The 14853-nt window shown below is 47.2% G+C and overlaps 1 protein-coding gene across 1 annotated transcript in view; it reads right to left on the bottom strand.

Moving 5' to 3' along the window:
* Positions 1 to 14233, bottom strand: part of LOC109910676 (zinc finger protein 721-like) — a 114407-nt gene extending 100174 nt beyond the window's left edge. Inside the window, exons 1-2 of the mRNA XM_048619091.1 lie at positions 14167 to 14233; positions 9789 to 10994 (exon numbers count right to left, since the gene is read on the bottom strand). Of these exons, the coding sequence (XP_048475048.1) occupies positions 9789 to 10903 (1115 nt within the window). The 5' untranslated portion in view covers positions 10904 to 10994; positions 14167 to 14233. The remainder of the gene's footprint in view (positions 1 to 9788; positions 10995 to 14166) is intronic.
* Between the last annotated feature and the right edge of the window lie 620 nt (positions 14234 to 14853).

Below are 14853 nucleotides of genomic sequence, written 5' to 3'. Positions count from 1 at the left end.
AGTGAAGCTGTTTCAATCTTCTCTTTGATCACATTCATTCCTAGACAGATCAGCCAGATGCACGGTCAGTGCAGTGACCTTGTCTTCCCTGTGTTTACTTGTGCAGCCTCATCCCTCAGATGAAACCAGTTTACAGACCTATTGTGATGTCTGATCTCACTCTGTGAGTTATAAGGTGAGGGTCACACTTGTTCTCTGAGGTCACACTTTGACGTATCCAGTTCAAGGGACCACCATGATCAAACAGGGAATTACAAAATCGCTCACTTTTCTGAGGTTAGAATATGTTGATACTCCAGAATTCACAAAGGAGTTCCAGACCTAGATAGGGTAATGGGCAGTGAAGAGACTGTCAGGACTCTTTGTGCAATCCCTTGGTAATACCCAGTAAACATCTGTCATTATTGTCCACTTACTTGTGATCACCAATGGCTGAGAAAAGCTGCTCAGTGAGGGAGCTGAAAATTATCATTAGTCACCACCCTTCACTATCTCAGTAACCACCTGCAGCGGCTACATGCCTCCCTAACTCTGCAACCTCTTCCAGCCCCCAACACAGCACCCTATCTTAGTAATCTCCTCCAGCTCCAACACCTCTCCCTATTTCTGTAACCACTTCCTACACTGACACCCCTCAGTAACCTGCTCCAGTTCTAACATCCCACCCAACATCTTCCCTCCGTGGCGTGGTGGCTGAGTGGTTACCACTGCTACCTCACTGCCCCAGGGACCTGGGTTCGATTCCACCATCAGGCATCTGTGTGGAGTTTGCACATTCTCCTTGTGTCAGCATGGGTTTCCCCCAGGTGCTCTGGTTTCCTCCCACAGTCCAAAGGTGTGCAGGCTAGGGTGGACTGGCCATGCTAAATTGCCCACAGGATGTGCAGGCTAGGTGGGTTAGCCATGGGAAATGCAGAGATAAGTTGGGAGTGGTGAATCTGCGTGGGATGCTCTTCGGAGGATCGGTGTGGACTTGGTGGATTAAATGGCCTGCTTCCACACTGTGGGGATTCTATGTTCACTGACAACTGCCAGCTCCATCTCAACACCATTCCTCTCCACTCCTCCACTGTTCCTAAATCCGGAAGACCTTTGACAAGATGCTGCATGGGAGGCTGCTAAATAAGAGCCCGTGGTGTTAGGAACAAGGTAATGGCATGGATAAAGGATTGGCTGACTGGCAGAAGGCAGACAGCAGGGATAAAGGGGTCCTTATTAGGATGGCAGCAGGTGACTAGTGGGGTTCCGCAGGAGTCAGGGTTGGGACCACGGACTATTCATGTTATACATTAATGATTTGGACAAAGGAACTGAGGGAATTGTTGCTAAGTTTGCAGATGACACAAATATAATTTGAGGGACACGTTGTGTTGAAGAAGTGGGGAGGTTGAAGAAGGACCTAGACAGGCTAATGGAGTTGACAAAGAATTGGCAAATGGAATACAATTTCGGGAAGTGTGAGGTTATGTACTTTGGTAGGAAGAATAGAGGCATAGACTATTTTCTAAATGGGTAAAGGCTTCAGAAATCTGAGAACAAAGAGACTTGAGAGTCCTAGTTCAGGATTCTCTTCAGGTTAAGATGCAGGTTCAGTTGACAGTTTGGAAGGCAAATGAAATAGGGCTAGAATAGAAGAGCAGAGTTTTACTGCTGAGGCTGCGTAAGGCTCTGGTCAGACCACATTAGGAATATTGAGAAATACAGAGTCCAAAACTGCTCACAATATTCTGTACTTCTCAGTTTTCTGCAAATTTCATTGAGATTCCCCCTTCATCCTTCTAACGCCACCAAGTATAGACTGAGAGCCCTTCATCCTCAGGATCAATCTTGGACGAAGTCCAGAGGAGTTTCACAGGAATGATCCTGGGGAGGAAGAGAGCATAGACAGAATAAATGGATGGAAGGCCGATTTGTGTGATGGACTGGGTTGAGTTCATAACTCTCTGTAATTTCTTGTGGTCTTGAGCAGAATAGTTACCATGCCAATCTATGATGCATCTGGATAGGATGCTTTCTATGATGCATCTATAAACATTGCTAAGACACATTGTGCACCAGGACAGATTGTTAGTGATATTTACTCCTAGGAACTTGAAGCTCTTGCCCATACAATTTGGATGAGAATATAGGGGGCATCATCAGTAAGTTTGTGGATGACACCAAAATTGGTGGTATAGTGGACAGTGAAGAAGGTTTTCTAAGATTACAAAGAGATCTTGATCGATTGGGTCAATGCAATGAGGAGTGGCAGATGGACTTTAATTTGCCGGTGGGCAGCACGGTGGCTCAGTGGTTAGCACTGCTGCCTCACAGCGCCAGGGACCCGGGTTTGATTCCAGCCTTGGGTGACTGTCTGTGGAGTTTGCACATTCTCCCTGTGTCTGCGTGGGTTTCCTCTGGGTGCTCTGGTTTCCTCCCACAGTCCAAAGATGTGCAGGTGAGGTGAATTGGCCATGCTAAATTGCCCGAGATTAGGTGAGTTATAGGGGGATGAGTCTGCATGGGATGCTCTGAGGTTCGGTGTGGACTTGTTGGGCCAAAAAACCTGTTTCCACACTGTAGGGATTCTATAAATGCGAGATATTGGAGAGGACTGATACAATTAATGGTAGGGCCCTGTCGAATAGAGAGACCTAGGGATTCAGGTACGTAATTCTTTGAAATTTGCGTCACAGGCAGACAGGGTGATTCAGAAGGTGTTTAGCATGGTTGCTTTCATTGCTCAGATCTTTGAAAAAAGGAGTTAGGACATCATGTTGAGGTTGTATAGGATGTTGGTGTGGCCTGTGTGCAATTGTGGTTGCCCTGTTATGGGAAGGATAATGTTAAATTGGAAATAGTAATAGACTGGGACTTTTTTGCCTGGAGCATAGGAAGTTGAGGGGTGACCTTATAGAGGATTATAAAATCACGGGATACATGGATAGGGTGAATAGCCAAGGTATTTTTTGCCCAGGTAGGGGAATCCAAAACTAGGGGATATGGATTTAAGGTGACAGGGGAAAGATTTAAAAGGGACATAAGGGGCAAAGTTTTTCATGCAGAGGGTGGTGCGTGTATGGAATGAGCTGCCAGAGGAAGTGGTTGGAGCTGGTACAATTACAACATTTAAAAGGCATCTGGATGGGTACATGAATAGAAAGGGTTTAGAGGGATATGTGCCAATTGCTGGCAAATGGGAACAGATTTATTTAGGATATCTGGTCATATGAGTTTGGACCGAAGGGTCTGTTTCCCTGCTCTTTAACTCTCTGACTTTAAGTAGATGCAAAACTACAGATACTAAGTAAAATTTAATCAGTAAAATCATTAATTAATTAAGATCAATGAAGATGGCAGGGAAGGTGATGTGTTGTGACTCCTGGAAACTGGTGTGATCCCAGATAAAGATACCTGTGGCTAGAGAACCTCAGCTCAGGATCACTGAGTTGGAGGTTGTGCTGCAAACACTGCAGTACATCAGGGAGAGAGTTAGCTGGACAGTTAGTTCTAGGTGACAGTCACATCTCATGAGGTATGGTCTTATTTAGTCCATGGGATATTAAAGTGTGACTCCGAGTGTAGCAGGTTAGCACTGCTGCCTCATGGTGCTGGTACCTGGTTTGATCCCACCCTCAGGTGACTGTCTGTGTGGAGTTTGTATGTTCCCCTTACATCTGCATGGGTATCCTCCAGGTACTCTGGTTTCCTTCTACAGTCCAAAGATGTAGGTTAAGCATGTTGGCAGTGCTAAATTTTCCATCATGTCCAGGGATGTATAGGTTTGCCATGGGAATTATGGAGATAGAGTAGGGGCTGGTTTTGGTTGGATAATATTTGGAGGGTTGGTGTACACTCGAAGGGCTGAATGGCCTGTTTCCACACTGTAGAGATTCTAGTGCTAGGTCAGAAGTTGAGACAGATTTTAGGGACCAGCAGGGCTTAGCACTGCTGCCTCACAGCACCAGGGGCCGGGGTTTGATTCCACCCTCAGGCAACTGTCTGTGTGGAGTTTGCACATTCTCCCTGGTATCTGCTTGAGTTTCCTCTGGGTGCTCCAGTTTCCTCCCACAGTTCAGGCTAGGTGGATTGGCCATGCTAAATTGCCTTTAGTGTTCAGCGATGTGTAGATTACATGAGTTATAGGGTGATGGGTTTGGGTGGGATGCTCTGAAGGTCGGTGTGGAGTTGTCGAGCTGAAGGGCCTGTTTCCACATTGTAGAAATTCTATGATTCTATGAAAAGAGGTAGGAGGCATGAAAGAATACTAGCCAATAATATGAAAACAGATAGTAAGACTGTTTATGGGTATTTAATGTAACATACTTGGGGAAATGCATTGATTCTCAAGTCTCACTACTCCCTGGGTCACCACAAATATTAACGATCTAATCAAAGCACAAAAAAATCCCTCAGAGATAATAAGAACTGGAGATGCTTTAGTCAGAGACATAGTTTTGCTTTTATTCAGTTGTGGCTCGTGATTGTTGCTGGCTGGTCAGCATTTATTGTCTGCCACTAGTTGCCTTTGAGAAGGCAGTGGTAAGCTGATTTCTTGAACTGCTGCAGTCTGTGTGCCTATATAGACTCACAAAGCCCACAATGGAGGGAATTCTATTTAGCTGTTTGTTGGAATCAAGCTAATGGAAAAAGAAGTTACCACATCTGCAACTCATAAGAACTCTTGTTTGCTACAAATAAGTACTTTCTAATCACCAGTAAACAGCTATGAATTATCAACGTACTGCTTTGATATTTTAAAGCCTCTTTGAAAACCCCTGCACATACAGACAAACAAAACAAAATATTAGTTATTTTGGATGGAGAGGGAAAAAAGAAACCAGAAAACACAGTTCACCAGTTCACATGGTTCACTGAGATAATCCGTATAGCTTGCCAAGAGTTTTGGTACTTCGATCCACTTTCTCCAGGTTCTTTCACTTCTTCGCAGGAGGCACAAGGTGATTGGTACCCTAACTGCAAACTCTGTCGGTTATTGATTGCAGGCAACAGCTGACAGCAAATGATGGGAGAAAATAACTGGCTTTCTTCAGGCTTTGTGTATTTTTGCTGCAAAGCGGGAGACACACAACGTGCCCTTCCAGATGTCCAAAGGCTTCTCACTGTATCGTCCACACCCACAAGCTGTTTGGCTACCCAGAAACCACCAGAGAGTTGTCATCATGCTGATGACTTTTGCCATCCACAACTAGTCACACTTTCACCAATCAGCCATCTATTTGTTGCCAGACAAATTTCACCCTGCAGACACCCTGGGTACTGGCCCACCTACAAAAAGCTTCCCCCTCAACTGCCTGAACAAAGCAGCAGTGCAAACACCACACACAATGAGTTTCAGTAATTTGTTTTTAAACGTACAGCAATTCGTTCCAAAATAAAGATCTGGAATTAGGAGTCTAATGATGACCATGAATCCATTGTTGATTGTCAGAAAAAAAAGTCTTCATTCATGTCCTTTAGAGAAGGAAACTGCCATCCTTACCTAGTCTGGCCTGATCCACAGCAATTTGGTTGACTCTTAACTGTCACAGGGCAGCATAGTGGCTCAGTGGTTAGCACTGCTGCCTCACAACTCCAGGGAACCAGGTTTGATTCTAGCCTCAGGTGACTGATTGTGTGGAGTTTGCATGTTCTCCCCATGTCTGCATGGGTTTCCTCCCACTGTCCAAAAATATGCAGGTTAGGGTGGATTGGCCATGCTAATGGTGTCCCATAGTGTCCAGAGTTGTGCAGGCTAGGTAGGTTAGCCATGGGAAATAAGGGTTACAGGGATGGAGTGGATCTGGGTGGGATGCTGTTTGGAGGGTTGGTGTGACCTCGATGGGCTGAATGGCCTGCTCCCATCCAGTCGGGATGCTATGAGCTGTCCTCTGGCAATTAGAGATGGGCAATAAATACTGGCCAAGCTAGTGACACCCTCATCACGTGAATGAATACAAAAAAAAATTGGTTTTAAAACATTTTGGCTTCTATTTCAGTCCACAATGAATGATACAGGAAATAAAATAATGCCACCTTTACATTAACTAAAACTCATGTTGGTCTGCTACAGAGAAATTTGATAATTGAAAATGAGGAAATGGCAGAGGTGTTGTACAGATATTTTGTGTCAGTCTTCACAGTAGAAGACTTAGAAATTATCATCAGGGAAAGGCACTGGGAAAAGTATTCAACCCAAAGTCTAAGAACCATGCATAGCATGGAAACAGATCCTTCGGCCTAACTCATTCTTGCCAACCAGATATCCTAAATTAATCTAGTCCCATTTGGCCCATATCCCTCTAAACCCTTCCTCTTCATGTACCCATCCAGATGCCTTTTAAATGTTGTAATGGTACCCACCTCCACCACTTCCTCTGGTGGTCCATTCCCTACACACAACAACTTCTGTGTGAAAAAGTTGCCACTGAAGTCCCTTTTAAATCTTTCTCCTCTCACCTTAAATCTATGCCCTTAGTTTTGGACTCCCCTACCTTAGAAAAAAGACCTTGGCTATTCACCCCATCCATGTCCCTCAAGATTTTATAAACCTCTACAAGGTCACTCCTCAGCCTCCAACGACCCAGGGAAAATAGCCCAGCCTATTCAGTTTCTCCCCGTAACTCAAACCCTCCAACCCTGGCAACATCCTTGTAAATCTTTTCTGAACCGTTTCAAGTTTAACAACATCTTTCCTAAAGCAGGGAGGCCAGAACTGAATGCAGTATTCCAAAAGTGGCCTAACCAATGTCCTGTACAGCCACAACATTGCATCCCAACTTGTACACTCAATGTTCTGAACAATGAAGACAAGCGCACCACCCCCTGATCAAACTGCCTGTATCCCATGGTCTTGAAAAAGGTGACTGCAGAGATACAAGAGACATTGGTGAGAATTTTCCAAAATTTCTTATATTCTGGAAAGGTCCCAGTGGATTGGAGAATATCTGGTGTGACACCATTAATTTAGGAGGCAGACAGAACACAGGAAACTACTTCCCAGTTAGCCCAACATCTCTTATCAGGAAATTGCAAAATTCACCGTTCAGGAGGCTACAGCAGGATACTTAGCAAGTCATTGTGTGATCAGGCAGCGTTGACATGATTTTAAGGAAGGAAAGCCACGTTTAACTCATTCATTAGAATTTTTTGGGAAGTAATGAGCAAGGCAGATAAAGTGTATTCTGGTGTACTTGGATTTCAAGAAGGCATTTGACAAGATGCCACATCAAAGATTACTATTCCATAGCCCTCTAAATTCATCACTTTCAAATAAGGTTGGATAGGCTGGGACATTTTTCACTGGAGCCTAGGAGGTTAAGAGGTGGCCTTATTGAAGTTTATAAAATAATGAGAGGTATAGGCAGAGTTAATAGTAGTTGTCTTTTCCTTAGGATGGGGGATTTCAAGATGAGGTGGCACATTTATAAGGGTACAGGAGAGAGATTTAAAAAAGACATGGGAGGCAAATGTTTTACACAGAGAATGGTTCGAGTGTAGAGTGGACTTCCTGAGGAAGTGGTGGATGTGGGAACAATTACAACATCTAAAAGACCTTTGGACAAGTATGTGAATGGGTAAGGTTTGGAGGGATATGGGTCAGGAGCAGGCAGGAGGGACTAGTTTCATTTGGGATTATGTTCAGCATGGACTAGTTTGACCAAAGGGTCTGTTTCCATGCTGTGTGACTATATATCAGTATGTATCCTCCAAGGGAATCAGCCTCCAACATGCTCCGCAGCCCATTTCAGATCCTAACAACTTTCTCAGGAAGGAGGTTTCTCCTCATCTCACTCTTAGCTCTCTTGCTGCCAATCCCAGGGATAACATACCAACTGGTAGAAAAAGAAAATCTTTCTTTACCCTGTCAAAATTCCAAACACACCAATAAGGTCACCTTTTAATCTTCTCTGCTCCAAGGAGAGTTAGTCCAGTTTCTCTAATCTTGCCCTGTATCTAAAATCCCTCATTCCTGCTATCATTCCAGTAAATCTCCTTTGCAGGTCTTTGAGATGCTTTGGCGGTGGCACAGTGGCAAACAGTACCTCATAATGTTGGGGACCCGGGTTCGATTCCATCCTTGGGTGACTGTCTGTGTGGAGTTTGCACATTCTCCCCCCATGTCTGCATGGGTTTCCTCCGGGTGCTCCCGTCTCCCCCCATAGTTCAAAGATGTGCAGGTTAGGGTGGGTTACCATGCTAAATTGCCCATAGTGTCCAGGGATATTCAGGCTAGGTGGGTTAGCCATGGGAAATATAGGGTTATAGGGATGGAGCGGGTCTGGCTCTTTGGACGTGTGGTGCAGACTCGATGGGCTAAATGGCCTGCTTTCCCACTGTAGGGATTCCACTGAGTATAAGAGGGAAACATATTCACAGGGATAAAGGATTGCACTTGAACAAGAAAGTAAAAGTAAATGGATTTTTTTTGGGTTGAAAAGCTATTAACTAGTGGATTGTCATTGGGTTCAGCAGTGGGCCTTCAACTCCATGTCATTTATTTCAATGATTTGGATATGGGGACCAAATGTTTGGTAGCCAAATTGGGAATTGTGGCATTGTTGAGGTCTGGAGCTTTCAGTGGCAAGGCAGTCGGTGAATTCAAGTGGGACTCTGGTGTTGCGCATTGATATACAAACATTGAGGAGACCAAGCCCTCATGGGGAAAGCCCAGCATGGAGCATCTGCGGGCCCATGGCTAAAGAAAGGTCATAATGCTGAACTCTTAACTTTCTTTCTTTATTTTTCTACTTTGTACCTAAGATTTTGTACCGAGGTACCTTTGTACCTAAAGATGGTGCCGGGAAAGGCGACATTGTACACTTTTCACTTTACTCCTGTATCCCTGTACTTGAGAACACGTGACAATAAACCTAACTCGAAAACAAAAAATTGCTGATGACACCAAGATAGGTAGGAAAGTAAGTTGTCAAGAAAAGACAACAGAGTCTGCCAAGAGGTGTGGGTAGGTGAAGCAAGTAGGCAGTGGGATATAATTTAGGAAAATGTTGTCCAATTTGGCGGGAAGAACATCGAGGTATGGAAGGAACTGAGTGTCCTAATTCAAGGATGATAAGATTGACCCTACCATCGAAGACTGGGCCCAGTACATGGAAAGAATGCAATTTTTTTCCGCATAAATGACAACTGGGGAAGATGAAAAGCAAAACCAAATACAAGAATCATATAAAGTTTGTCTGCAGCTGATATGGAGACAAATAAAGTGTTCTCATTGATTGCATAGGGAATGCAAAGTAAATGCAGGGACATTTTGCTACATTTGTATGGAGCATATGTGATACCACGTCTTGAGTACAGTGTACGGTTTTGATCCCCTCATTTCAAGAAAGCAGCTCAGAGAAGGATCGCTGGACTCATTCCTGGGATGCAGGGCTTAACTTATGAAGAGCACAACAGGGCACATCTTTACCCGTTTGAGTTTGGAAGAATGAAAGGGGATTCATTGAAACACTGAGATCCTGAGGGTCCTAACAGGGTGGATGCTGAAAGGATGCTTCCTCCGAGAGAGCAGAGGTGTAGGAGAAACTAGTATAAGAATTTAAGAAAAAGACATCTGGTTTTAAGACAGAGATGAGGACTTTTTTTCTGTAAAGGGTCAACTGGGTGTTGAATTTATTCAAGGTCATGTTCAACATATTTTTAGCAGTCAAGGGAATCAAGGGGTAGACAGGAAAGTGGAGTGGAGGCCATAACCAGAGCAGCCACGATCTCCTTGAATCGTGAAGCAGGCTCAGAGGGGCTGAATGGCCTCCTCCTGCTCCTAGGTGCCTCCTACTTCCTGGAATTATTTGTGAACGCGTTGGTGCCTCAGCAGAGTGGACGACTGAGTGAATCCCTTCCCGCACTCTGAGCAGGTGAACGGCCTCTCCCCGGTGTGGACACGTCGGTGTTCTACCAGGTCGGACGATCTCCGGAACCCGGTGCCGCAGTGGGAGCATCGGTAGGGCCTCTCGTCGGTGTGAACGCGCTGGTGGAGCATCAGTTCCCCGGAGCTTTTGAAGCTCTTCCCGCAGTCCGGGCACCTGAAGGGTCTCTCCTCGGAGTGAACCCGCTCGTGTATCTGCAGATGGGACGACTGAGCAAAGGCCTTCCCGCACTCGGAGCAGGCAAACGGCCTCTCCCCGGTGTGAACCCGCTGGTGGACGGTGAGCTGAGAGGACTGCTTGAAGCTCGCCCCGCAGCGGGGGCACGCGAACGGCCTCTCCCCGGTGTGAACCCGCTGGTGCTTCGTGAGGGCCGACGACGTCTTGAAGCCGGCCCCGCAGCGAGAGCACCGGAACGGCCTCTCGTCGGTGTGGACCCGCCGATGGGACGTCAGGTCCCGGGAACTCTTACAGCGCTTCCCGCAGTCTGGGCACCCGAAAGGCCTCTCGTCGGTGTGGACCCTCCGGTGTGTCAGCAGCATGGATGAATCGGTGAAGCCCTTGCCGCACTCGGTGCAGGAGAATGGCCTCTCCCCGCTGTGGGTTCTCCGGTGCCTCTGCAGGCTCGACAGCTCGGTGAAGCCCTTGCCGCACTCGGCGCAGGCGAACGGCCTCTCCCCGGTGTGAACTCTCCGGTGCCTCAGCAGGTGGGACGATTCCGCGAACCCCTTCCCGCACGCCGAGCAGCGGAACAGCCTCTCGCCGGTGTGGACCCGCCGGTGCTTCTGCAGGCTGGACGACTGAGCGAATCGCTTCCCACACTCGGGGCAGGCGAACTGCCTCTCCCCCGTGTGGCTGCGCTGGTGGGATTCCAGGTAGCATGGGTAACTGAAGCCCTTGCCGCAGTCCGCGCATTTCCACGGCTTCTCCCCGGTGCGACCGCACTTATGTTGGGACAGGTCAGACTGTGCGAAGCCTTGCCCGCACCTGGAACACACGTGCGATTTCTCTACGCCGCACACGGAGCTTTCTCCTTCCATGTTCAATATTCCACTTAGGACAACTTTGGGCGAACTGTCCGTGAAGTTTAGTTTCCGGTTTCCCGCCTGGAAGTCCTCCTTTTCTAATCACCTGTAAAGTTCATCAAAACAGGGGGAAAGAATGAAAAAAAAAGGGAGCGAGAGCGAACCCACCAATTGAGCTGAATGAATCTGGTCATCACTGGTGTTGGGCGTCAGCAGAAAGGGAACATGAAAGCTGCCGAATCGTCGTAAACAGACCTAACAGGTTCACGGATGTTGATCAGAGAAGGAAGGGTCCAACCCGAAACGTCAGCTTTCCTGCTGCTCTGATGCAGCTTGGCCTGCTGTGTTCATCCAGCTCTACAACTTGTTATCTCAGATTCTCCAGCATCGGCAGTTCCTACCATCTCTGGTCTGGACTTAGAATCCCTACAGTTTGGCCCATCGAGTCCACACGACTCTCCGAACAGCATCCTACCCAGGACGAACCCCCAACACCTTGCCCCTGTAACCCTACATTTACCACGGCTATTCCACCCAGCCTGCACATCTTCGGACCGTGGGAGGAAACCGGAGCACCCAGGCAAAACCCACGCAGACATGGAGAAAATGTGCAAACTCCACAGAGACAGTCGCCCAAGGGTGGAATTGAACCTGGCGCTGTGAGTCAGCAGTGCTAACCACAGAACCATCTCTCCTGCTCCTTTCTCTTTCTCTTCTCCCATTCAGGCCATAGCCTTGCATATGTCCATGGTGATCTAGTGATAACAATTCGGCACTAACACCACCACAATCCAAGTTCACTACACTGGCAGGGAGTGACAGTTTATGGGCAGCACAGTGGCTCAGTGGTTAGCACTGCGATTAGCCTCACAGTACGAGGGACCCTGGTTTCAATTCCACCCTTGGGCGACTGTCTGTGTGGAGTTTGCACCTTCTTCCCCTGTGTCCGCATGGGCTTCCTCCGAGTGCTCCAGATTCCTCCCACAACGATGTGCAGGTCAGGTGGATATGAAAATGCAGGGTTACAGGGATAGGGTAGGGAGTTGCGCCTGGGTGGGATGCTCTTCGGATGGTTGGTGTGGACCTGATGGGCTGAATGGCCTGTTTCTGCACTGTAGAGTATGTATAATCCCTCACTTCAAGAGCTAACTCAGCTTGAGGGACAGGTAAAGGGACATCACAGGATAAGAAAGTGGCCCTAGAAATGGTAGATGAATCGACAGTCAACTTTCAAGATTATATACACTTTGGAACAGGTCCTATCCATTGAAGGGTAGCTAATCTAATCCTGCAATTTAAAAGATGGGGTAGAGAGAAAACCGGGAGTTACAATCAGCCTGACATCGCTCGTGGTGAAAATGCTGGAGTCCATTATGAAAGATTTAATAGCCGGGCACTTGGAAAACAATAGCAGGATTGGACAGAGACAGTATGGATTTATGAAAGGACAATTGACAAATCTACTGGAATGTTTTGATTATGTAACTTGTAGTTGATAAAGGGAAGCCAGTAGATGTGGTTTACTTGGACTTTCAGAATAAGGTCCCATGTAAAATATTAACATGTAAAATTATAGCACATGGGACTAGGGGGAGTGTGCTAATATGGACAGAGAACTAGCTGGCAGACTCAAAGCAAACAGTAGGAATAAACAACTCATTTTCTGAACGGTAGCCAGGGACTGCGGGAGTACTACGGATATCAGTACTTGGATCACAGCTATTCACAATACATATAATAATAATTAAGGTGACAAAACTGTGTGTATATCTCCCGATTTGCAGATGACACAAAGCTGGGTGGGAAGGTGAACTTTGAGGAGGATGTTGAGATGCTTTCGTATGATTTGAACTGGCTGAGTGAGTGGGCAAATGTATGGCAGATGAAGCATAATGCAGTTAAATATGAGGGTTTTTGGTAGCAAAAACAGGAAAGGAGATTAGCTGAATGGTGATAGACTGGGAAAGCGGGTGGTACAATAAGACCTGGGTGTCCTTGTACACCGGTCACTGAAAGTATGCATGTGGGTGAAGAAACCAAATAGGTTATTGGCCTTCAAAGTGAGAGGATTCGAGTACAGGTGCAGGGATGTCTTGCTGCAATTGTACAGGACCTTGTGAGACCACATCTGGAGTATTGTGTGCAGTTTTAGTCTCCTTAACTGAGAAAGGATGTCTTGAGTATAGATCAGGTGAATTGCATGTGTCTTCAAGATTTCAAGACTAGGGGCATATTTTTAAGGTGAGAGGAGAACGATTTAGAAAAGACACAAGGGGCAAGTTTTTTTACATGGGGGATTGCTCGTGTGTGGAATGAACTTCCAGAGGAAGTGGTGGATGTGGGTAAAGTTACAACATTTAAATAACTACATGAATAAGAAATGTTTGGAGGGATATGGGCCAAGCATAGGCAGGTGGGACTAGTTTAGTTTGGGATTATCGTCAGCATGGACTAGTTGGACCGAGGGTTTGTTTCTGTGCTCTATGACAGTGGAGAGTGTGCAGCAAAGGTCTACCAGACTTTACCAGATTCATGGGAAGACAGGACTGACACGTGAAGAGAGACTGAATCAGTTAGGAGCAAATTCACTGGAGTTTAGAAGAATGAGGGGGCAACTCACGACAACCTGTAAAATTCTGACAGGACTACACAGAGTAAACACAGGAAGGGTGTTCCCGATGACTCGGGGAGTCCAGAGCCAGGGGTCACAATCTAACGACATGGGGTAGGACTGAGAAGAGGAGAGATTTCTTCAGCCAGAGAGTGGGTGAGCCTGTGGCACTGTCGCTCACAGAAAGTGGCAGGGACCAAAACATTGAATGATTTCAAAGATGAATTAGATACAGTTCTTCGGGCTACTGGGATCAAAGCGGGGAGGGGGGAAGCAGAGGGACAGGATGCTGAGTTGGATGATCAGGCTGAATGGCCGGGCAGGCTCCTGCTTCTACTTTCGATGCAGTTGCCAATCTGAGTGAATTCCATTCCAGCCCCTCGTTGCTGTCGCCCCCTACAAAGATGGCGGCTGAACGGCCCCATTGCGCCCCAATAAAGATGGCGACGCGCACGCGCGGTCCGCGCCATCTCATACCCAACAAGATGGCGGCCGCGAGCCGGGGCGTGGAGTGAGCCTAAAGCCGGGAGCTTAGGCACCCCCCCCACCCACCCACCCCGGACAAGAGGAGGGACCCCGTCAGTTCTGCTCAGAGTCTGCTCTTCGCGCGAGGTTATTTCTGCAGACTTCCCCAGCCCCGCTCCGCCCCTCACTGTCTCCGTCTCACCGATTTTTAAATCCGATCAGGAACCGTCCTCCATCGCAGGCCCTCATCCTGCGCATGCTCCATTCGCCCCGGCCCCACACCCGCACGGCGCCTGCGCACTGCCCTCCTCTGGTGCGAATGGGCAACATTCCCATTTGCAGGCAGTGAAGGGGGTCTGCCTTCCACCCATAGCGGGAATCAACCTGAAACACTCGGCACTTCAATTCTAACTGCTGTGGAAAATATGCAACATGTAGAACAAAAACTGAAACCCAGCGCGAGAGGCACAGACAGGGTCTTTGCTCCAGGGGAGGGGAGTCCAAACCTAGAGGGCATAGGTTGAAGGTGAGAGGGGGAATATTTTAAAGGCACCTGAGGGGTAACGTTTTCACACAGAGGGTATACGGAACGAGCTGCCAGAGAAAGTGGTGGAGGCAAGGTGCAATTATAACATCTAAAAGACATTTGGACAGGTGCATGGATCGGAAGGGTTTAGAGGGATATGGGCCAAACGCACGAAAATGGGACAAGTTTAGTTTGGAAAACTTGGTTGGCGCAGACGTATTGGGCCAAAGGACCTGACAGAGGGTTTAGGCCCGAAACATTGACTTTCCTGCTCCTAGGATGCTTTCTGACCTGCTGTGCTTTTCCTGCTCCACATTACGGTATACGGTAAATGGAAAAGTCCTGGGGAAAATTGATGCACAG

This window comes from Rhincodon typus, chromosome 42 (genome assembly GCF_021869965.1).
Source record: "Rhincodon typus isolate 14 chromosome 42, sRhiTyp1.1, whole genome shotgun sequence".
Lineage (NCBI taxonomy): Eukaryota > Metazoa > Chordata > Chondrichthyes > Orectolobiformes > Rhincodontidae > Rhincodon > Rhincodon typus.
Note: the sequence above shows the minus strand (reverse complement) of the source record. Positions and strands in the feature narration are given on the sequence as shown.